The sequence below is a fragment of the Entelurus aequoreus genome, linkage group LG07, assembly GCF_033978785.1.
Source record: "Entelurus aequoreus isolate RoL-2023_Sb linkage group LG07, RoL_Eaeq_v1.1, whole genome shotgun sequence".
In the NCBI taxonomy this organism is placed as follows: domain Eukaryota; kingdom Metazoa; phylum Chordata; class Actinopteri; order Syngnathiformes; family Syngnathidae; genus Entelurus; species Entelurus aequoreus.
This window is the reverse complement of record NC_084737.1, coordinates 6272807-6298093: the sequence shown is the minus strand read 5'-3', so window position 1 is coordinate 6298093 and position 25287 is coordinate 6272807. Positions and strand designations below refer to the sequence as shown.

The window sequence follows — 25287 nt, the reverse complement described above, 5'->3', positions numbered from 1 at the left end:
TACGCTCCTGTACTTGGTATCATTACAGTGGATGTCAGGTGTAGATCCACCCATGGCATTTGTTTACATTGTGACGGCGGTGAGCTATTGTATCCTCCTACGGTGTGTAGTGAAGCATGTTTAGCTATTCCTCGTCCTCCACTGATAACGGAACTTGTAAGAAACTAACTTTATTCGACGCCATGGAGGCCAGGATTAGTGATTTAGAAGTAGCTAAAACACTGTGGATGGACGTTAGCCACTAGCTCGCTAGCCATGTTTTGAAGCAGCTCTTCCTGAGGGTGTTTCAGTGTTATAACTTCACCTTTATCTTTACTTTTTACACCAAAATGCGTCCCTTTTCTGTCTACACACTGTGTCTGCTTGTAAGTACTCTGTGTGTGTGTGCTGCCGAACATGCTCCTCTGCTGGTAAAAGCAGCAATGTCACCACGTGGTGGACCGGTACTTTTTAGGAGGCGGTATAGTACCGAATATGACTGGTGGCGACTTGTCCAGGGTGTACCCCGCCTACCGCCCGAATGCAGCTGAGATAGGCTCCAGCGACCCCGAAAGGGACAAGCAGTATAAAATGTATGGATGGATGATTCTTTAGTATGATGGTACTATACTAGTATTGGTATACTGTACAAGCCTACTCGTGACCATTTGATGAAGATTTCAAGTTGGTGAATAAATGGCATACAAATAATAATAATAATAATAATAATAAATGGCATATAAATAATAATAATAATAAATGGCATATACATAATAATAATAATAAATGGCATATAAATAATAATAATAATAATAATAATAATAAATGGCATATAAATAATAATAATAATAATAAATGGTATATAAATAATAATAATAATAAATGGCATATAAATAATAATAATAAATGGCATATAAATAATAATAATAATAAATGGCATATAAATAATAATAATAATAATAATAATAAATGGCTTATAAATAATAACAATAATAATAATAATAATAAATGGCATATAAATAATAATAATAATAAATGGCATATAAATAATAATAATAATAATAATAAATGGCATATAAATAATAATAATAATAATAAATGGCATATAAATAATAATAATAATAAATGGTATATAAATAATAATAATTAATGGCATATAAATAATAATAATAATAATAAATGGCATATAAATAATAATAATAATAATAAATGGCATATAAATAATAATAATAATAAATGGCTTATAAATAATAACAATAATAATAATAATAATAAATGGCATATAAATAATAATAATAATAAATGGCATATAAATAATAATAATAAATGGCATATAAATCATAATAATAATAAATGGATTATAAACAATAACAATAATAATAATAAATGGCATATAAATAATAATAATAATAAATGGCTTATAAATAATAATAATAATAATAATAAATGGCATATAAATAATAATAATAAATGGCATATAAATAATAATAATAATAATAATAAATGGCATATAAATAATAATAATAATAAATGGTATATAAATAAATAATAATAATAATGTTAAGCGCAATTCCATTTAAAAAAAAATGGGTGGGCAAAACAAATCATGTCCGGGTCTCAGGAGGTGAAAGGTTTCCTGAGTGCTGTTGAATGAAGGGAAAGTTGCTCCCGCCAATCAAACTAACGAGCCGCGTCCTGATTGGACGAGGAGCAGGCCTCCATCAACTTGACCAGCGACAGTCGGGAGGTCACATGCTCGCCGCAGCTTATTGCTCACTGTCAACACAAACGTCAACAAACACGTCACCTGTAGCGCGGGAAGGTGAGGAACATCCTACCGTACATATATACACATACATATATAAAAATAATTATCAAATATAAGAGATTGTCCACAAACCAAAGTAACACATCTTTGGCCACTAAATTCTACAAAGATCTGAGCTGAAAAGACGCCCATAAAAGGTCATCAACACTTCCTTGCAGAGAGTTCTCCTCATCCTCGCTTTTCAGTTCAAACATTGTACTAATTGTACTAATTGTACTAATTGTACTAATTGTACTAATTGTACTAATTCACCACATGACTTATTTACTCTCTTTACTCTTATGTACAGCTCAAGGCTGAAATATGCTCTCGCTATACGTAGCTTGACGCCCGCTGGCTCCTCCCCCCTTTTTCTTTGGGAGGCGCACCTTTTACCACCTGTGTGAAGTTCATCACGGCCAACACTTTGTGCCGGAAACATTTGTTCTTTACGCTTTTTAACTTATTCTATTTTCGGACTAAACTACAACAGTCCGAAAAAAATAAAATATTTGCAGTTTCGGGGCGAGTTTGACTTTTTTGGTTGGCTGGAGATGAATAATAACACGTTAATAACATAACGACTATAAAACATTTACAGTTATAAACTATAGTTAGACAAATTGAATTACAGCAAAAAAAAAAATCTGGAAAAGTTTGGGGAGATTAAGACACGGTTGGGGGATTGGTTATGAATCATAACATGTTAATAACATGTTAATAACATAACAACTATAAAACAATGATTTAAAAACTATAATAGTTAGACAAAAGTCTTGCAGCACAAACGATTGTGACACGTTTTGGGTGATTTAGACACATTTGGGGGGGCTGGTTATGAACAATAACACGTTAATAACATGTTGATAAAATAACAACTATAAAACAATGATTTAAAACCTATAATAGACATAAAAGTCTTGCAGCACAAATGATTGTGACAAGTTTGGGCAGATTTAGACAAGCTTGGGGGCTGGTTATGAATAGTAACACATTAATAACATGTTAATAACACGTTAATAACATGTTAATAACATAACAATCATAAAACAATTATTTAAAAACTATGATAGACATAAAAGTCTTGCAGCACAAATGATTGTGACACGTTTTGGGGATATTTAGACATGGTTTGGGGGGCTGGTACTGAATAATAACACGTTAATAACATGTTGACAAAATAACAACTATAAAACAATGATTTAAAACCTATGATATGCATAAAAGTCTTGCAGCACAAATGATTGTGACAAGTTTGGGCGGATTTAGACAAGGTGGGGGGCTGGTTATGAATAATAACACATTAATAACATGTTAATAACACATTAATAACATGTTAATAACAATTATAAAACAATGATTTAAAACCTATAATAGACATAAAAGTCTTGCAGCAAAAATGATTGTGACAAGTTTGGGCGGATTTAGACATGGTTGGAGGGGGGGCTGGTTATGAATAATAACACGTTAATAACATGTTAATAACATGTTAATAACATGTTAATAACATGTTAATAACATAACAACTATAAAACAATGATTTAAAAACTATAATAGACATAAAAGTCTTGCAGCACAAATGATTGTGACAAGTTTGGGGAGATTTCGACATGTGGGGGGTGGGGGCTGGTTATCAACAATAACACTTTAATAACATGTTGATAAAATAACAACTATAAAACAATGATTTAAAACCTATAATAGACATAAAAGTCTTGCAGCACAAATGATTGTGACAAGTTTGGGCGGATTTAGACAAGGTGGGGGGCTGGTTATGTATAATAACACATTAATAACATGTTAATAACACATTTTTAACATGTTAATAACATAACAACTATAAAACAATGATTTAAAAACTATAATAGACATAAAAGTCTTGCAGCACAAATGATTGTGACAAGTTTGGGGAGATTTAGACATGGTGGGGTGCTGGTTATGAATAATAACATGTTAATAACATGTTAATAAATTAACAAGTATAAAACAATGATTTAAAAACTATAATAGTTAGACAAAATTCTTGCAGCACAAATGATTGTGACACGTTTTGGGGAGATTTAGACATGGTGGGGGGGGGGCTGGTTCTGAATAATAACACGCTAATAACATGTTAATAAAATAACAACTATAAAACAATGATTTAAAAACTATAATAGACATAAAAGTCTCGCAGCACAAATGATTGTGACACGTTTGGGCGGATTTAGACAAGGTGGGGGGGGCTGGTTATGCATAATAACACGTTAACAACATGTTAATAACATAACAACTATAAAACAATGATTTAAAAACAATAATAATCATAAACGTCTTGCAGCACAAATGATTGTGACACGTTTTGGGCAGATTTAGACATGGTGGGCGGGGCTGGTTATGAATAATAACACGCTAATAACATGTTAATAAAATAACAACTATAAAACAATGATTTAAAAACTACAATAGACATAAAAGTCTTGCAGCACAAATGATTGTGACAAGTTTGGGCAGATTTGGTTATGAATAATAACATGTTAATAACATGTTAATTAAATAAAACTATAATAGTTAGACATGTGACAAGTTGGGGGAGATTTTGGTTAAGAATCATAAAATTGTAATAACATAAAAACTATGCTAGCATGCTAACATTCAAGTGCTAGCTTTTTGAGCTAATTTTGCAGCCGTTTACCCTGGAGTCATATAACTCGGTATGTGACACTTGTTAACTGTCCGCATGCTAACTTTAGCATGCTAGCACGCTAACATTACAGTGCAAACTTTTTAGCTAACTTTACGTTTTTTGCTATATCTACACAGCCATGCACCTTCCAGCCATATAACTTGGTATATGACACATGCTAGCCGTTAGCATGTTTATGTTTGCGTGCTAGCTTTTTGAGCTAATTTCGCAACTGTCAAAGGAATGTCAGCGTATTAGCAATGATAATCACACACGGGTTCTTTTACGTGCACCTCCCAAAGCATCTAGTACACGCCAAGACCGCAGAGCTGCGATTGGTCAGTTTTTTTAGTACACATGCCTCTCCTTCCCGCCCGTCCTCTGCCTCGACTCGTTGAGATTAGTTTTAGCTCCGACAACAACGGTGATGTGGCTTCAGTCGCCATTGTTCACAACTCCTACCCACAGGAAGCTAATACGGTTTTACAAGAGGAAAACACTGCCCCCTAGCGTTTACGTGATGCAAGAGCACATTTCAGCCTGAACGCTTGTCTTAGCCTGCTTGGGACTGGATTGTTGCTGAGAACTCTGTGTAAGAAAGGGGACCTGAAGGTGTTCTCAGGTGCTGCTGCAGGGTCAGTCTGGCTTGGTTTCGAAGTGTTCTAAGATGTTCAGCTTGCCCGGTCTGGTCCCCGTAGCCCGAACAACTTGGGAGAAGCTTAGATGTTTGTCACACTCCGATGGGAACGGAACCTTGTCATGTTTAGAAACCTCAGGCCAAAGTAAACCTCCAGCATTGCAGACTTATCAGTGCTAAAGGCCTCTTTAAATGTCTACTTTTGGTTCTACAGCTCCTTAAAGAACATGGGTGGTCCCCAGAAGGTGTATTGCTTGATTCTCAAACTTCCCTTGATTTGCTTCCAAAAACCAACAAAGAAGCCAACTGGTGAACCAACTGGACCTTTTGGTACTGAAGATGACCACAAACCCTCAGACGGTAGTGACCGATAGCAGAGGACTGGGACAGAGTTGGTTGTCGGCCTCTACTCTGGTCCCGTGAGTCAAGAGCTCCTCCACCGTGATCCAATCATCGAGTAGCTTGCTGTTCCTCAGCCGGTTCTGCTTCCTGTGACTCAGTTCCAGAACCATCTGGGAAGACAGCGACCCCTGACCTACGCTTGCTGCCTCCTCACCCCAACGACGCTCTCGGTGTTGCCGCGACAACGCCAGGTGACGTCTCCTCTCGGTGCGGTTCCAGTACCTGCCGGCCCACGGCCCGTCCTCCCCTTCGTGGTCCCCTGGTCTCCCAGTGTCACCCCGCATCTCCTCGTCCGTGGTGACTTCGCTTCTCTCCCGTGCCAGCCGGTAAGCTCGGGCGCGGAGCAGCTGGTTCCTCACTGACTTCTGATTGGACTGTCGGGAGCGTGGGGAGAGGGGAGAGCGGGGGCTAATATGTGCCCCTAGTGTGCTGTAAAAAGGGCCAGAAGAACCTTTTTGGATGCTGGTTTGATTTCCCAGAGTCTGAAAACCGCGCCAGTCTGATGGCACGCGAGGAAGCAACCCGTGACTCCTCAGATCTTCCTGCCTGCTGCAGCCCCCGCTCTGCAAGGCCCTGGTTGTGTTTTGGTGACCAGTCAGTGTGTCTATGCTGAGGTGAACAGAAGGCGGACAACTTGTGGGATAACTGGCCCGGCTCCTAGGACCCGGTGTGCTGCTGGCTGGACGCGGTTGGTTGCTATGGACCTGCTTCCTCGCAGTGTTCACTTCCATGTCTACAGGGTGGCTGGCCCGGCGATGCTGCTGTACCTCACTCAGATCCATTAGTGTTCGACTTCTTCCTGGTGCCTCGATAGTACCACCCCCTCTTCCTTGACGCTGCTCCAACCATAGCGCCCGGCGCTGGCAGGGCTCTGTGCGGCAACCTGGGTGCAGACAAAAGTCGTCAGCTGCTTCTGGTCAGACAAAAAGAACCACTGGGTCTTCATAACCAGCTTTGAGGAACAGGATTGGTAAGGTTTGGTTCATTTTGGCATGTTTTTTTTTTGGAATGATTCGAACCATGGGGAATTGGAACTGAAGCTGAAGCGCTTGGAACCACCAAAGAAAATGGACAAAAAGTAGTGTAGTGCCAACAAACAGACTCAATGGACCTCCATGACCGGTTTACTCACCAGAAGAGGGCGAAGGTGGCGAGCGGGTACGAGGCAGAGTGGGACTCCTCTCAGCTCGGTGGAAGTGCACCGTGGTGGTAGTGCTGTTGCCCACCGTGCAGCGGGACGACTGCGGCGCTCCGGCCTGGGTCATTGGCGTGGTCTCAGGGATGGACTCCAGATCCCAGCGTCCCCTCTGCTCCCGGGGGGAGTGACCCGAGCGCAGGTAGTAAGCGTTTCTCTGGATCTTATGGAAACACCTGTGCTCGCCGGTGCTGACGCTGTGGAAGCCCGAGTCGCTGGGTTCCGAGGAGATGAGCGACTCGGAGGAGGAGGAGGAGCCTTGTGAAGAGGCGGTGTTGCCGGGTAGCGATGACATGGCGTCCGTCTCGGCTTCGGAGAGCGCCACGCGGTGATGCGGGCTGTCTGGGCCGCATCCCAGGCCGCTGTCCAGCTCGCTGAGGGGAAGGTAGCCCAGGGGACGCCATTGGGGCCGGTAAGACTGGAAGGAAAGCCATTTATTTACGAGCCGCTCTGTGAAATCCATGTTCTGGAACGAGAAGCACTACCTGCTTGGAATAACTCTTGTGCTCCTCCGATTCCTCCGAGTTGCAGCATCCGAGCAGGCAGCTCTCTGAGTTGGGCTGATACGCTGACATTTCTGGAACCTGACCAAACACAACTTTGAAATGATAACAGGAAAAACTGTTATGTTATGTTATGTTCATCAGTCGCTCACCTGGCTGTCCAGACGGTCCAGGTGGTCCAAACTGTAGGAGACACTAGGCAGGTAGTTGGAACCATGGCTGGTGGGATCCCTGGACAGGTAGCCATGGGTGGAATAGACATCAGGTGACACCAGGGCGTTGTTGGCGGCATATACATTGGACGCTGAGTTGTCATAAAAGTGTCTGGAAGGACGACAGCCACTGGTTAGCAGCATCAACTGCACTCAAAAGTCCACATGAATGTTGCATCATGAATATTCACCAGGGCACCAAGTGGCGCCATGCGGTTTCTTGTGCTCTTGGTGATGAGTACCAGCCTAACTATCTATGTCTAGATCTTGACCTTATATGTGAAGTCAGGGTGTGGAGGGTTTCCAGTTTGGTGGCCAGAGGATCGCATCTCTGCTTTTTGCAGATGATGTGGTCTCGTTGGCTTTGTCGGGCCGGGACCTTCAGCGGTTTTCAGCCGAGTGTGAAGCTGCTGGGATGAGGATCTGCACCTCCAAATCTGAGGCCATGGTGGACATTCATTTAGGTTCCAACACATTTACGGCCGCACGTTAAGCACATGTGAGAACCGTAGAGAGCCACATAGACCTTAGGTAACCCTTGTTGGTGAGTGACAGACGACGAGAGATTTTCATCACACTTCAACATCTCCAACATGTCAATGCTCGGTGAGCGTTGCTAAATGTTTATATTCTACATTACCCAGAAGGCTTAGCGCTGGAGAACGAAAGCAGAAGTGGGTCTGGGCTACGCGGGAAGACGGGCAATAACAAGTTTTTACATGTTGTTGCTCCTGCTTGGTCTGGGGGAGGAAGGAGTTTGGATAAGACGGTTGACAAAGGAGTTCAAGTACCTGGGAGTCTTGTTCACGAGTGAGGGAAGAGTGGATGGTGAGATCGACAGGCGGATCGGTGCGGCGTCTTCAGTAATGCGGACGCTGTATCGATCCGTCGTGGTGAAGAAGGAGCTGAGCCGGAAGGCAAAGCTCTCAATTTCGTTGATCTACGTTCCCATCCTCACCTATGGTCATGAGCTTTGGGTTATGACCGAAAGGACAAGATCACGGGTACAAGCGGCCCAAATGAGTTTCCTCCGCCGGGTGGCGGGTCTCTCCCTTAGAGATAGGGTGAGAAGCTCTGCCATCCGGGGGGAGCTCAGAGTAAAGCCGCTGCTCCTCCACATGGAGAGGAGCCAGATGAGGTGGTTCGGGCATCTGGTCAGGATGCCACCCGAACACCTCCGGTAGGAGGCCACGGGGAAGACCCAGGACACGTTGGGTAGACTATGTCTCCCGGCCGGCCTGGGAACGCCTCGGGATCCCCCGGGGGGAGCTGAATGAAGTGGCTGGGGAGAGGGAAGTCTGGGCTTCGCTGCTTAGGCTGCTGCCCCCGCGACCCGACCTCGAATAAGCAAAAGAAGATGGATGGGTTGACAGACAATGCATAAGTAAAATGTGTGGGGGAGGGGCGGACATTGGACAAAGTCGGCAGGCAGGTATTGGTTGAATTTGCGGGAAATTGAGACATGACTAATTCCTAGATGGATCGGTTTTTTCCCCAACCTTTTCTGTTTCAAACCGTGGCGACCCGCACGACCCCCTCACCTACCCGCCGCTGTAGCCCCCCGCCCGGCTCTCCTCGGCCTCCATCAGTCCCATGGCCCTCAGGGCCTCCCAGTGTCTCTCCGAGGGGGTCCTGCTGTGTTCCACGCGTCGCCGGCGGTGGCTCCGCCCCCTTCGGCCCTCCCCCTGCGTGCTGACGGTCTGGCCGTACTGGTCCACGGAGCGCTGCTCCTCCCGGTGCCTGTGGCGCGAAGGTTGGTGAGCCTGCAGAAATAATGTACAACAAGGACAATTTTATCCAATTAGAGGAAGGGATAATGACCCGAGGTGGGGTAAATGTTCAACAAGTCACGACTTGAACTAAACCTTCAAACCTCCAACGCACAAGAGCAGGAAAAAAGGCTCGTGATGTTCAAAGACATGGTGACTATGACATCATCCAAACACAAGAAGGAAGAGAGGATTGGTGTGGCGGGTAGTGTTGTCCCCACACCAATATTTTGGTACCGGTACCAAAATGTATTTCCATACTTTTCTAAAAAAAAAAAAAAAAGGGGCACCACAAAAAATGTCATTATTGTCTTTATTGTAACAACAAATGTTTATTATTGTCATTTAGTCCTTCAATAAAATAGTCAACATACTAGACAACTTGTCTTTTAGTAGTAAGTAAACAAACAAAGACTCCTAATTAGTCTATGCAGTAACATATTGTGTCATTTATACACCTATTATTTTGTACACATTATAAAGGACAAACTGTAAAAATGTTTCATAATATCCACAACGTTCACACAATTTTGCATTTTGCATTTTTTTGCACCATGACTAGGGAAGGTTGTTTGGATTGTGTCTAGGGTTGTCCCGATACCAATAGTTTGGTACCAGTACGGGTACCAAAATTTATTTCGATACTTCCGATGCGTTTCGATACATTGGTACTTTATTATATGTTTATTATTGTCATTTAGTCCTTAAATAAAATAGTGAACATACTAGACAACTTGTCTTTTAGTAGTAAGTAAACAAACAAAGACTCCTTAGTCTATGCAGTAACATATTGTGTCATTTATACGCCTATTATTTTGTACACATTATGAGGGACAAGCTGTAAAAAATGTATTATTCATCTGCTTGTTCATTTACTGTTAATATCTGCTTATTTTCTGTTTTAACTTCTAATTAAATGTAATAATCACTTATTCTTCTCTTCTTTGATACTTGACCTTAGTTTTGGATGATACCACACATTTAGGTATCGATCTGATACCAAGTAGTTACAGTATCATACATTGGTCATATTCAAAGTCCTCATGTGTCCAGGGACGTATTTACTGACTTTATAAACATAATATGAGTTTTCAAAAAAGGAAAAAAGATTTTTTGATGCTAAAAAATATCGATGTAATCATAGTAGTATCGACTAGATACTTGGTATCATTACAGTGGATGCCAGGTGTAGATCCACCCATGGCGTTTGTTTACATTGTGACGGCGGTGAGCTATTGTATCCTCCTACGGTGTGTAGTGAAGCATGTTTAGCTGTTCCTCGTCCTCCAGTGATAATGCTACATGTAAGACACTCACTTTATTTGTCGCCATGGAGGCCAGGATTAGTGATTTAGAAGTAGCTAAAACACTGTGGATGGATGTTAGCCATGTGTTAAAGCAGCTCTTCCTGAGGGTGTTTCAGTGTTATAACTTCACCTTTATCTTGACTTTTTACACCAAAATGCGTCCATTCTCCCTTTTCTGTCTACACACTGTGTCTGCTTGTAAGTACTCTGTGCGTGTGCGCTGCCCAACATGCTCCTCTGCTGGTGAAACCAGCAATGTCACCACGTGACGACGATGCGCTGTCATGCCCATTTTAAAAAAAAAAAAAGGGGGGGGTGGGGACCGGTGCTTTTTTAGAGGTGGTATAGTACCGAATATGATTCTAGTTGAAGTGGAATTTGCTGCAAATAAGAAGCGGAGTTTCTTCCTCCGAAACAGTGAAGAAGTCCCGTGCCATGGACGCCATGTATGTTTAAAACGAGCAGGGGGTGGGGGGGGTGGAAAAAAAAAAAAAGGGGGCGCTTGATTTGCTCGCCCTGTAACCGCCTACACAGCACGGTGATCTCATTTTTGAGCTGTTTTGTAATGTTACCACATTTTTGGATGTGATGTCATAATTCCACATATCGCTCTGACGAGAATGAGGCAGCCAATTAGGCCGACGCGTAACGTTGTCGTCGACGGACAACGTGAGCTAAACCAGGAAGGCAAATGTCTCATCCTGGGTCCGAGGGACACGGCGAGGAGACTCAAAGAAGACAATCGGAACCGGCACCGGATTTCATGCGTAGAAATGCACCTGCCCGGTTGCCGGGGGCGACGAGACACGCACGGCGTCTTCTGCGTCACAAGCCTCTTCGTCCCGAGTGGGTCGACGTCGAGGGAGCCTTCGTTTTTTGGCCACGCCGCCGTTACCGCGGCGACGGCTCGGCGTTTAAACACAGCAAAAAAAGTTGCGATGCTAACGAGGAGGCTGGCAGGATGTAGGCCAGCAGACCTCGCTAACGTGAACGCTCGCCCCGTCTGGGCCTCGGGATGCACGTGCACACACACACACACACACACACACTCACACACACGCACACACACACACACACACAAGAGGGAGTACGTGGCGATGCTCCACTCCCCGGAGAAGAAAGTTGCGCTCCAGTGCACTTTGACATTAACACAAACTGATTTGAGTCTCGCTTTGTCCTCTTTGGCTTTCACTGATTTGTTAGCACACACACACACACACACACACACACACACACACACACACACACACACACACACACAAGCACATGACACTTACATCACATGTCATTTTCCTACCCTGTTGCAAGGCTACTTTGCTGGTGCGTTAACTACCATTATTAACGCACACGCCTCATGTCTGACCCGCGCTGCGTTCTCAAGCGGGGGAGGAGGGGAAAAAGAGTGAACAGAAATGGACAGAGAAAAGGTTACGTTCTACAAAAGCCCAAAAGCAGTGAAGTTGTCAGGTTGTGTAAATGGTAAATAAAAAGAGAATACAACAAATCCTTTTCAACTTATATTCAATTGAATAGACTGCAAAGACAAGATATTTCATGTTCACACTGAGAAACTTTGCAAATAATCATGAACTTAGAATTTAATGGCGGCAACACATTGCAAAAAAGGCATTTTTACCACTGTGTTACATGGCCTTTCCTTTTAACAACACTCAGTAAAGGTTTGGGAACTGAGGAGACACATTTTTGAAGTGGAATTCTTTCCCATTCTTGCTTGATGTACAGCTTAAGTTGTTCAACAGTCTCCCTTCTCATATTTTCTTTCTTTCTTTCTTTCTTTTAGTTTATTTGGAACATGAACACATTTACATCATAATACATCACACAATTTCCTATCATTTCATTTACATCATGCCCGAAAAGGAGTAGGAAGAAGCAAAGCTTATTTAATCCTACCCCTTTCCCACTTCAAAGCATTTACAATTATATAAAATCATTTACTGACCTTTTTATATAATAAAATAACATCTATGAATTAGTATATACAACAGTTTGTAATATGTAATTAATTAATTCAGTCATTACTGAGATGAAGAATATTTTCAATAAGGTTGGAAGTTTTTCTCATAATTCTTCTTCTTTGTACTTTGTAAGCACTATTAATTTAAACAACCTCTTAAACTGGATCATGTCAGTACAATTTTTAACTTCTTTATTTAATCCATTCCATAATTTAATTCCACATACTGAGATGCTAAAAGTTTTAAGTGTTGTACGTGCATATAAATGTTTGAAATTATTTTTTCCTCTAATGTTATATTTCTCCTCTTTAGTTGAGAAGAAATGTTGTACATTCTTTGCTAGCAGGTTAGTTTGCTTTGTACATCATTTTAGCTGTTTGCGATTTTACCAAATCACCAAACTTTAATATTTTTGACTTAATAAATAAAGGGTTTGTATGTTCTCTATATCCAACATTATGTATTATTCTAACTGATCTTTTTTGTAACATGGTTAACGAATGTAGCGCACATTTGTAGTTATTTCCCCATATTTCTGCACAATAACTCAGATATGGTAACACTAGTGAGCAGTAGAGAATATGAAGTGATTTTTGGCCCAGGACGTGTTTTGTTTTATTCATTATTGAAATGTTTTTTGCTACCTTATGTTGTATGTTTTGTATATGAGATTTCCAGTTCATTTTATCATCTATTAATACTCCCAAAAATCTGGTTTCTTTTACCCTTTCGATGTCTACTTCGTCTATTTGTATTTGCGCATGATGCTCTTTCCTACTATTACCAAATAGCATTATTTTAGTTTTACTGAGATTCAAAAATAGTCTGTTTTTGTCAAACCATCTTTTTAATTTGTTAAATATTTTAGCCTTCATAATGTGCCACAAATGTTATTTTACTACAAAGCCACGCTGTTGTAACACGTGGCTCGCCGTCGTCCTGCTGAAATAAGCAGGGGCGTCCATGGTAACGTTGCTTGGATGGCAACATATGTTGCTCCAAAAGCTGTATGTACCTTTCAGCATTAATGGTGCCTTCACAGATGTGTAAGTTACCCATGTCTTGGGCCACTAATACACCCCCATACCATCACACATGCTGCCTTTTACACTTTCACCCTAGAACAGTCCCCATGGTTCCAAAAACAATTTGAAATGTGGACTCGTCAGACCACAGAACACTTTTCCACTTTGCATCAGTCCATCTTAGGTGAGCGTTTCTGGGTGTTGTTGATAAATGGCTGTGGCTTTGCGTAGTAGAGTTTTAACTTGCACTTACAGATGTAGCGACCAACTGTAGTTACTGACAGTGGTTTTCTGCAGTGTTCCTGAGCCCGTGTGGTGATATCCTTCACACACTGATGTGGCTTTTTGATGCTGTACCGCCTGAGGGATCCAAGGTGTGTAATATCATGGCTCACGTGCAGTGATTTCTTCACATTCTCTGAACCTTTTGATGATATTACGGAGCGTGGATGGTGAAATACCTAAATTCCTTGGTTGAGAAATGTTGTTGTTAAACATTTTGCTCAGGCATTTGTTGACAAAGTGGTGACCCTCGCCCCCGTCCTTGTTTGTGAACGACTGAAGCTGCTTTTATACCCAATCATGGCACCCACCTGTTCCCAATTAGCCCGTTCACCTGTGGGATGCTCCAAATAAGTATTTGATGAGCATTCCTCGACTCTCTCACTCTTTTTTGCCACTTGTGCCAGCTTTTTCGAAACATGTCGCAGGCATCAAATTCCAAATGCGCTAATATTTGCACAAAAATACCAAAGTTTCTCAGTGTGAACATGAAATATCTTGCCTTTGCAGTCTATTCAATTGAATATAAGTTGAAAAGGATTTGTTTATTTATTTATTATTTGTTGTATTCTATTTTTATTTACCATTTACACAACGTGACAACTTCACCGCTTTTGGCTTTCGTATTTTAGTACGACTTAGGCAAGCTGCGAAGCCGCACCGCTTCATGGAACGCGGAGCATTAAGACTACCATAGTCAGACGTACCGTGCTTCAACATACATTATTATGGTGTGTGAAGACCCCAAAATGGCACCTTTTAGGAGACATATTATCCGGCGTTTTGTTTGGCAATATTGTGCCAAACCAACTTTTCTTACTTATTGGTATTGGTACCTGCTTGTATGTTTCAATGCTTTGACAGTCCTTCTAAAGCTGCAGTTTGACCCTGGAACTGAAAAAGGGTGTCCTCTGAGTGGAGGATAAAGAAAGGATAAAAACATTGCATGAATGTGCGATTGTGCATGAATGTGCGATTGCGCATGAATGTGCGATTGCGCCGACACGAGGAAGAAGGGGGAGGGTGAGTCAACAATCACTTTGTCACACAACCTTTGTTCCGAGGGACGTTTTGCCCTTTCAACTGCAACGTTGGATTTTATTTTAGGAAGTCGACGTTTGGCAGTTTTGGGCTTGGAAGCTGAAAGCAGAGTGATACGAGTGTGGCGTTCTAGAAGGACGTCAAGCGTGTCACGTCCGCTGGAATCCGGCGACTGCACAAAGTGGGTCGACTTCAACAAACAGCAGGTGGGAGAAGACAACGTGGATGACGTGAGTGGAAATAATCAATCATGAGGAGGCTGGGAAATGTCCTTTTTTTGCTCCAATTTGAGAGCATTTAGTGTGAACTTAAATGTGGAATCTTAGCCAGACTGGGGAGCTGAAATACATGACATGCTAATACATCCATCCAGCCATCCAGCCATCTTCTTCCGCTTATCCGAGGTCGGGTCGCGGGGGCAGCAGCATAAGCAGGGAAGCCCAGGCTAATACTAATACAAAGGTTTGTTAGCCATAATAGCTCCCAGTCTGTGGAACACTCTCCCTGACCACCTGAGGGCACCACAGACTGTGGATGCTTTTAAAAAAGGCTTAAAAGCCCTTCTTTTTATTTTATTTTTAAAAAGCCTTTTTTTTTAGATATATGCATACTAGTTATAGCTATTTGGCTGTTCTAGTTTTTATTTTTATTTATTTCTTTATTATCTTTTTATTTGTTTCTTTATTTTTTAATACACTGTAGCACTTTGAGATTGTTTACTCAATATAAAGTGTTTTTTACAAATAAAATCTATTATTATTATTATTATTAATAGTGAACAAACTTTACCCAGGCTATAAATACATTTAAAAACATGCTAGTGTTAGCCACGCGTGTGAAAAATGCTAACAAACCCCGCTTAATTGTATTAAGAAATGTACAGTAAACACGCTAATGTTAGCCATACTTGTGGACACGCTAATGAACGTTAGCCAGGCTAATTGAAATAACACATGGAAACATGCTAATGTTAGCCATTCATGTCCATCCATCCCTTTTCTACCGCTTGTCCCCTTCGGGGTCGCATTCATGTGAACATGCTAATAAATATTATCCAGATTAATTTAAATAACACATGGAAACATGCTAATGTTAGCCATTCAAGTGAACATTATCCAGATTAATTGAAATAACACATGAAAACATGCTAATGTTAGCCATTCAAGTGAACATTATCTAGATTAATTGAAATAACACATGGAAACATGCTAATGTTAGCCATTCAAGTGAACATTATCTAGATTAATTGAAAAAACACATAAAAACATGCTAATGTTAGCCATTCAAGTGAACATTATCCAGATTAATTGAAATAACACATGGAAACATGCTAATGTTAGCCATTCAAGTGAACATTATCTACATTAATTGAAATAACACAGGAAAACATGCTAATGTTAGCCATTCAAGTGAACATTATCCAGATTAATTGAAATAACACATGGAAACATGCTAATGTTAGCCATTCAAGTGAACATTATCTAGATTAATTGAAATAACACATGAAAACCTGCTAATGTTAGCCATTCATGTCCATCCATCCATTTTCTACCGCTTGTCCCCTTCGGGGTCGCATTCATGTGAACATGCTAATAAATATTATCCAGATTAATTGAAATAACACATGAAAACATGCTAATGTTAGCCATTCAAGTGAACATTATCCAGATTAATTGAAATAACACATGGAAACATGCTAATGTTAGCCATTCAAGTGAACATTATCTAGATTAATTGAAATAACACATGGAAACATGCTAATGTTAGCCATTCAAGTGAACATTATCTAGATTAATTGAAATAACACATGAAAACATGCTAATGTTAGCCATTCAAGTGAACATTATCCAGATTAATTGAAATAACACATGAAAACATGCTAATGTTAGCCATTCAAGTGAACATTATCTAGATTAATTGAAATAACACATGAAAACATGCTAATGTTAGCCATTCAAGTGAACATTATCCAGATTAATTGAAATAACACATGAAAACATGCTAATGTTAGCCATTCAAGTGAACATTATCTAGATTAATTGAAATAACACATGAAAACATGCTAATGTTAGCCATTCAAGTGAACATTATCCAGATTAATTGAAATAACACTTGTAAACATGCTAATGTTAGCCACACTTGCGGACACGCTAATGAACATTAGCCAGGTTACTTGAAATAACACGTGTCATGATGTCAACCAACATGCTAATGTTAGCCATATTGTGAACATGCTAATATACTTTACCCAGGCTGGTAAATATGTTACTTGATATTATTATCAATGTTTGTGAACATGCTAATGAAGCGAGGGGTAAACATTGTACTTTAATTACACATGTCAACATGCTAATGTTAGCCATATTGTGAACATGCTAATATACTTTACCCAGGCTGGTAAGTATGTTACTTGATAATATTATCAATGTTTGTGAACATGCTAATGAAGCGAGGGGTAAACATTGTACTTTAATTACACATGTCAACATGCTAATGTTAGCCATATTGTGAACATGCTAATATACTTTACCCAGGCTGGTAAATATGTTACTTGATATTATTATCAATGTTTGTGAACATGCTAATGAAGCGAGGGGTAAACATTGTACTTTAATTACACATGTCAACACGCTAATGTTAGCCATATTATGAACATGCTAATAAACTTTAGCGAGGGTGGTAAACATGTTACTCAAAATAACTATACATGTCAACATGCTAATTTTAGCCATGTTTGTGAGCATGCTAATGAAGCGTGGGGTAAACATTGCACTTTAATAACACTTATCAACATGCTAATGTTAGCCATGTTGTGAACATGCTAATAAACTTCACCCAGGCTAGTAAATATGTTACTTAAAGTAACTTACACATGTCAACACGTTAATATTAGATATGTTTGTGAACGTGCTAATGAAGCTAGGGGTAAATATTTTAATTTCAAGTTACACATGTCGACATGCTAATGCTAGCCATGTGGGTGTTGCTGACAATCATACACTCTTGCTAACTTGGGAATAATGATATCATTGTAGACATTTGGGTCAAGTGCACCTGCTATATGTACGTTTGTATACGTTTTTAGCATAGTGGCTAAACGCATGCATTAGCATACCACCCTGGTATATACATTATATTATATATATATATATATATACCTGCTATATGTATAAGTTGTATAAGCAACATCCTGCATGGTCACATGACACATGACATCATCAGTGTTGTCATGTGACTAACAGACCGGAAGACAACAGCAGTTAGTGGAGGTCAAAGGTCCGCTGACCGATGGGTCATGTGACCGCTACAGTACGTGTCACGTGACCGCTACAGTACGTGTCACGTGACCGCTACAGTACGTGTCACGTGACCGCTACAGTACGCGTCACGTGACTGCTGCAGTATGTGACTTATTGAGGGCTGTTTCCATGGCGACCGGCTGACTAATTGAAGCGGAGGCCACTCACCTTGTTGCGGGTCAGGTGACACCCCATGCTGGCGGCAGGCCCAGGTCAGAGGTCATCAGCAGGAGGAAGATGTCACGGCGCTGCCTGGATGGCGCCCCATGACCACCATCATCTTCTTCTTCTTCTTCCCACTTATCTTCATCCTCCTCCTCTTCCTCCTCTCTGCCTGCCTCCACCGGCCAATCACAGAGCAGGGAGGCTGTGATTGGTGGAGAGCAGCGTCGCTGTAAACATCCATTCAGGCCTCCTCCTCATCCTCCTCATCCTCCTCATCCTCCTCATCCTCCTCATCCTCCTCATCCTCCTCATCCTCATTCCGACACACAGCGCACCCCTTTTAGGAGCTTTTATTTTGACAGTCACAACAACACTGTGTGTCAGTTACCAAGGCAACGTTACTAATAATAGCACAATATTAACTACTGATGATAACACAATATTAACTACTGATAATAACACAATATTAACTACTGATAATAACACAATATTAACTACTGATAATAACACAATATTAACTACTGATGATAACACAATATTAACTACTGATAATAACACAATATTAACTACTGATAATAACACAATATTAACTACTGATGACAACACAATATTAACTACTGATGATGACATAATATTAACTACTGATGACAACACAATATTAACTACTGATGATAACACAATATTAACTACTGATGATAACACAATATTAACTACTGATGATAGCACAATATTAACTACTGATAATAACACAATATTAACTACTGATAATAACACAATATTAACTACTGATGACAACACAATATTAACTACTGATGATGACATAATATTAACTACTGATGACAACACAATATTAACTACTGATGATAACACAATATTAACTACTGATGATAACACAATATTAACTACTGATGATAGCACAATATTAACTACTGATAATAACACAATATTAACTACTGATGATAACACAATATTAACTACTGATGATAACACAATATTAACTACTGATGATAGCACAATATTAACTACTGATGATAACACAATATTAACTACTGATAATAACACATTATTAACTACTGATGATAACACAATATTAACTACTGATTATAACACAATATTAACTATTGATAATAACACAATATTAACTACTGATAATAACACAATATTAACTACTGATAATAACACAATATTAACTACTGCTGATAATAACACAATATTAACTGCTGATAATAACACAATATTAACTACTGATGACAACACAATATTAACTACTGATAATAACACAATATTAACTACTGATAATAACACAATATTAACTACTGATAATAACACAATATTAACTACTGATGATAACACAATATTAACTACTGATAATAACACAATATTAACTACTGATTATAACACAATATTTACTACTGATGATAACACAATATTAACTACTGATAATAATACAATATTAACTACTGATGATAACACAATATTAACTACTGATAATAACACAATATTAACTACTGATAATAACACAATATTAACTACTGATAGCACAATATTAACTACTGATAATAACACAATATTAACTACTGATAGCACAATATTAACTACTGATAATAACACAATATTAACTACTGACGATAACACAATATTAACTACTGATAATAACACAATATTAACTACTGATAATAACACAATATTAACTACTGATAATAACACAATATTAACCACTGATGATAACACAATATTAACTACTAATAATAACACAATATTAACTAATGATAATAACACAATATTAACTACTGATGATAACACAATATTTACTACTGATAATAACACAATATTAACTACTGATAATAACACAATATTAACTACTGATGATAACACAATATTTACTGATAATAACACAATATTAACTACTGATGATAACACAATATTAACTACTGATAATAACACAATATTAAGTACTGACGATAACACAATATTAACTACTGATAATAACACAATATTAACTACTGATAATAACACAATATTTACTACTGATAATAACACAATATTAACTACTGATGATAACACAATATTAACTACTGATAATAACACACTATTAACTACTGATAATAACACAATATTAACTACTGATAATAACACAATATTAACTACTGATAATAACACAATATTAACTACTGATGACAACACAATATTAACTACTGATAATAACACAATATTAACTACTGATAATAACACAATATTAACTACTGATAACACAATATTAACTACTGATAATAACACAATATTAACTACTGATTATAACACAATATTTACTACTGATGATAACACAATATTAACTACTGATGATAACACAATATTAACTACTGATGACAACACAATATTAACTACTGCTAATAAAACAATATTAACTACTGATGACAACACAATATTAACTACTGATGATAACACAATATTAACTGCTAATAATAACACAATATTAACTACTGATAATAACACAATATTAACTACTGATAATAACACAATAATAACTACTGATAATATTTCACTGGTTTAAATGTAACTTAGATATTGGGTTTGACTATGTAAAGCGCTTTGAGTCACTAGAGAAAAAGCGCTATATAAATATAATTCACTTCACTTCACATTAACTACTGATAATAACACAATATTAACTACTGATGATAACACAATATTAACTACTGATGATAACACAATATTAACTACTGATAATAACACAATATTAAGTACTGATAATAACACAATATTAACTACTGATGATAACACAATATTAACTACTGATAATAACACAATATTAACTACTGATAATAACACAATATTAACTACTGATAATAACACAATATTAACTACTGATAATAACACAATATTAACTACTGATGATAACACAATATTAACTACTGACGATAACACAATATTAACTACTGATAATAACACAATATTAACTACTGATAATAACACAATATTAACCACTGATGGTAACACAATATTAACTACTGATAATAACACAATATTAACTACTGATAATAACACAATATTAACTACTGATAACACAATATTTACTACTGATAATAACACAATATTAACTACTGATGATAACATAATATTAACTACTGATAATAACACACTATTAACTACTGATAGTAACACAATATTAACTACTGATGATAACACAATATTAACTGCTGATAATAACACAATATTAACTACTGATGACAACACAATATTAACTACTGATAATAACACAATAATAACTACTGATAATAACACAATATTAACTACTGATGATTACACAATATTAACTACTGATAATAACACAATATTAACTACTGATTATAACACAATATTTACTACTGATGATAACACAATATTAACTACTGATAATAATACAATATTAACTACTGATGATAACACAATATTAACTACTGATAATAACACAATATTAACTACTGATAATAACACAATATTAACTACTGATAGCACAATATTAACTACTGATAATAACACAATATTAACTACTGATAATAACACAATATTAACTACTGATAGCACAATATTAACTACTGATAATAACACAATATTAACTACTGATGATAACACAATATTAACTACTGATAATAACACAATATTAACCACTGATAATAACACAATATTAACCACTGATGGTAACACAATATTAACTACTGATAATAACACAATATTAACTAATGATAATAACACAATATTAACTACTGATAATAACACAATATTAACTACTGATAATAACACAATATTAACTACTGATAATAACACAATATTAACTACTGATGATAACACAATATTTACTGATAATAACACAATATTAACTACTGATGATAACACAATATTAACTACTGATAATAACACAATATTAAGTACTGATAATAACACAATATTAACTACTGATGATAACACAATATTAACTACTGATAATAACACAATATTAACTACTGATAATAACACAATATTAACTACTGATAATAACACAATATTAACTACTGATAATAACACAATATTAACTACTGATGATAACACAATACTAACTACTGATAATAACACAATATTAACTACTGATGATAACACAATACTAACTACTGATGATAACACAATATTAACTACTGACGATAACACAATATTAACTACTGATAATAACACAATATTAACTACTGATGATAACACAATATTAACTACTGATAATAACACAATATTAACTACTGATGATAACACAATATTAACTACTGATGATAACACAATATTAACTACTGATAATAACACAATATTAACTACTGATGATAACACAATATTAACTACTGATAATAACACAATATTAACTACTGATAATAACACAATATTAACTACAATCTTCACCAAGACGTGACTTTGGTCACTTGATTGACATTCACGGCACCCGAGGGTCTTGTGAGATGATGCTGGCTGCTGCCAGATCATTATTAAGAAAAAACGACCGACAGGAAGGCCAGAAACACTTTTTATTTCAAACGTGCCTGCTGTCAAAACTCTAAAGACCGACCGCACAGTCCCTGTCTTCACAATAAAAGCCCTGCTCCACTCAGAAAGCTAGCGCACACACGCTAGCGAGCTCGTGTGGTCTCCTGCGTTATTCTGACTACAACCACTAATAAGTGGAATCCACGAATGAGCGCGAGATGATCCTTTAAAATAAAAATAAAAAGGACACGTTTGTTCCAAAACATTATGTATTTATTCATCTTATGTACAACTCTGGAAGCTAAGCTAAGTTGACTTCCTGTGCGTGACAGCGAGGAAGGAAGCGTTTGAGACGCCAAGAGTACGGTTGCGGTACTGCGGCGTTTGGAACGTTACACAAAGAAAGGTCGTTAGAAAACATACAAAAATTCAAAAAGGGGTCTCCTTCTTTGCGTCGACATGCCCGTGGGATGGAGACTCTACAACCTAGCATGTTCCGCTTCTCACATATATATATATATATATATATATATACATACAGTATATATGGTACATATATATTTATGTAACATATACTGTATACTGTATGTATATATATATACATACAGTATATGCATACAGTATATATGGTACATATACATATATACATACAGTATATATGGTGCATATATACATACAGTATATATGGTACATATATATATATATATATATATATATATATATATATATATATATATATATATATATATATATATATATATATATATATATATATATATATATATATATATATATATATATATATATATATACATATATGCTATGATACTGCGCTGTTAAGTTGAAGCGGGGAGGCGACGTCCAGCCGCACCTCTTTCAAGTTCCAGCAGTCCTGGCGGTGTTGTACTACTAGATGTTGTACTACTAGATGTTGTACTACTAGGTGTTGTACTACTAGATGTTGAGGATGAAGATGAGACAAGATACAAACATCAGCGCGGGCGAGGGAGATGATGATGATGACGATGATGGTGATGTATGCTTAGGTATCACCAGGATGTCCTGCTCTTTTATTGTTATGATGTCCACTCTGATCCCATCCATACTTCGTTCCTTGCCTCCTTTCACCTTCAAGCCCTTATCGGCCAGCTCCGCCTCCTTCTTTGCCTCCGCCTCCTTCTTTGACTCCGCCTCCTTCTTTGTCTCCGCTTCCCGTTGAGCTTTTGGAGGTGGGGTTCTCGGTGTGTTGGGGGCTGCGCGGTCCTGGGACGAGGCCTTGGTACTTGTGGTACTGCGCGTAGTGCTGATACTGGGTGTAGTGGTGGTGGTACTGGGACTAGTAGTGGTGGTGGTACTGGGTGTAGTGGTGGTGGTACTGGGACTAGTAGTGGTGGTACTGGGACGAGTAGTGGTGGTGGTACTGGGACGAGTAGTGGTGGTATGGATGTCTGCTTGGTGGAAGGACTCTGTTATTGCGGGAGGAAGAATCTCTTCTGCCTCCTCTTCCGGTTGGAAGGTGGGGTCTGATGTCGCAAGAGGAGGAAGAACGGTGGATTCCTCTTCTTCACCTTCACCTTCACCTTCAGCTTCACCTTCACCTTCAGCTTCACCTTCAGCTTCTCTTTCAGCTTCAGCTTCACCTTCAGCTTCAGCTCCACCTTCAGCTTCACCTTCACCTTCAGCTTCAGCTCCACCTTCAGCGTCAGCTTCACCTTCACCATCGTCCTCCACGATTTCAGGAACTGAAAAAAAAACCCAATGAAAAAACCTTCTTCAACCGTCTCATTTGTGCGGCTGCTCTCAACAAAGGCGGACACCACCCCTTCCCTCTCTCCCCTGTCTTCTTAGTTTTGTCTTGTCTTAACCGTCTCTGAGCCTCTATTTGCACCGCTCTCCAAAATCCAAACCATGGAATTATAGACTCAACTGGCCTCTCAACAAAATTGGCAAGACCTTATCGACGAGAAGCTCGGGTTCTGGAAGGGGTGAGGGGGTGGTGTACCTGACGGAAAGGTTGTTCCTGGACACACAAAGTGGTGTGCTTCCAGTCGAGGAACCATAATAACAGGACGCAGTAAGCAACCGTTCAAGGTATCCTAACGCAAAAAGTCCCAAAAGTGATTAAGGTATGGTAACTCAGACTTTTCTGGTTTCTGAACCGAGTCACAAATTGGATAACATCTCGGGGAAGCTTTCCGCTCTGAGCATACTCGCCAACCCTCCCATTTTTAGCGGGAGAATCCCGATATTCAGCGCCTCTCCCGACAACCTCCCGGCAGAGATTTTCTCCCGACAAACTCCCGGTATTCAGCCGGAGCTGGAGGCCACGCCCCCTCCAGCTCAATGCGGACCTGAGACTGAGTGGGGACAGCCTGTTGTCACGCCCGCTTTCCCACAAAATAAACAGCTTGCCTGCCCAAAGACGTCATAACATCTAGGGCTTTTATAGAGTGCACAACTGTGCACACAACAAGGAGACGGAGCAGAAGAACGAGGAAATTACAGACATGGCGGCCGAAATGATATACTCATCATGAACGG

General features: G+C 38.7%; 2 protein-coding genes across 2 annotated transcripts in view; both read right to left on the bottom strand.

The window, feature by feature from the left end:
* Positions 1-5441: 5441 nt before the first annotated feature.
* Positions 5442-7591, bottom strand: LOC133653249 (E3 ubiquitin-protein ligase PDZRN3-B-like). Its single transcript, XM_062052329.1, has 4 exons — positions 7341-7591; positions 7171-7269; positions 6623-7103; positions 5442-6373 (listed from the first exon to the last, which is right to left on the bottom strand). The coding sequence occupies exons 1-4, from the start codon at positions 7542-7544 to the stop codon at positions 5442-5444; spliced, it is 1716 nt and encodes a 571-aa protein (XP_061908313.1). The 5' UTR covers positions 7545-7591.
* A 15979-nt stretch (positions 7592-23570) lies between these two features.
* The window catches only part of LOC133653325 (peptidase inhibitor 16-like), a 35754-nt gene continuing 34037 nt past the window's right edge, over positions 23571-25287 (bottom strand). Inside the window, exon 6 of the mRNA XM_062052490.1 lies at positions 23571-24488. Coding sequence (XP_061908474.1) covers positions 23701-24488 — 788 coding nt within the window. The 3' untranslated portion in view covers positions 23571-23700. The remainder of the gene's footprint in view (positions 24489-25287) is intronic.

Excerpts from the sequence above, each read along its gene's own strand:
- LOC133653249 (XM_062052329.1), bottom strand. The coding sequence starts at position 7,544 with ATGCTGCTAACCAGTGGCTGTCGTCCTTCCAGACACTTTTATGACAAC. Across the intron at positions 7,270-7,340 it reads TGGACCGTCTGGACAGCCAG|GTTCCAGAAATGTCAGCGTA; the intron begins GTGAGCGACTGA and ends GTGTTTGGTCAG. Across the intron at positions 6,374-6,622 it reads GCCACCTTCGCCCTCTTCTG|GTTGCCGCACAGAGCCCTGC; the intron begins GTGAGTAAACCG and ends GTCTGCACCCAG.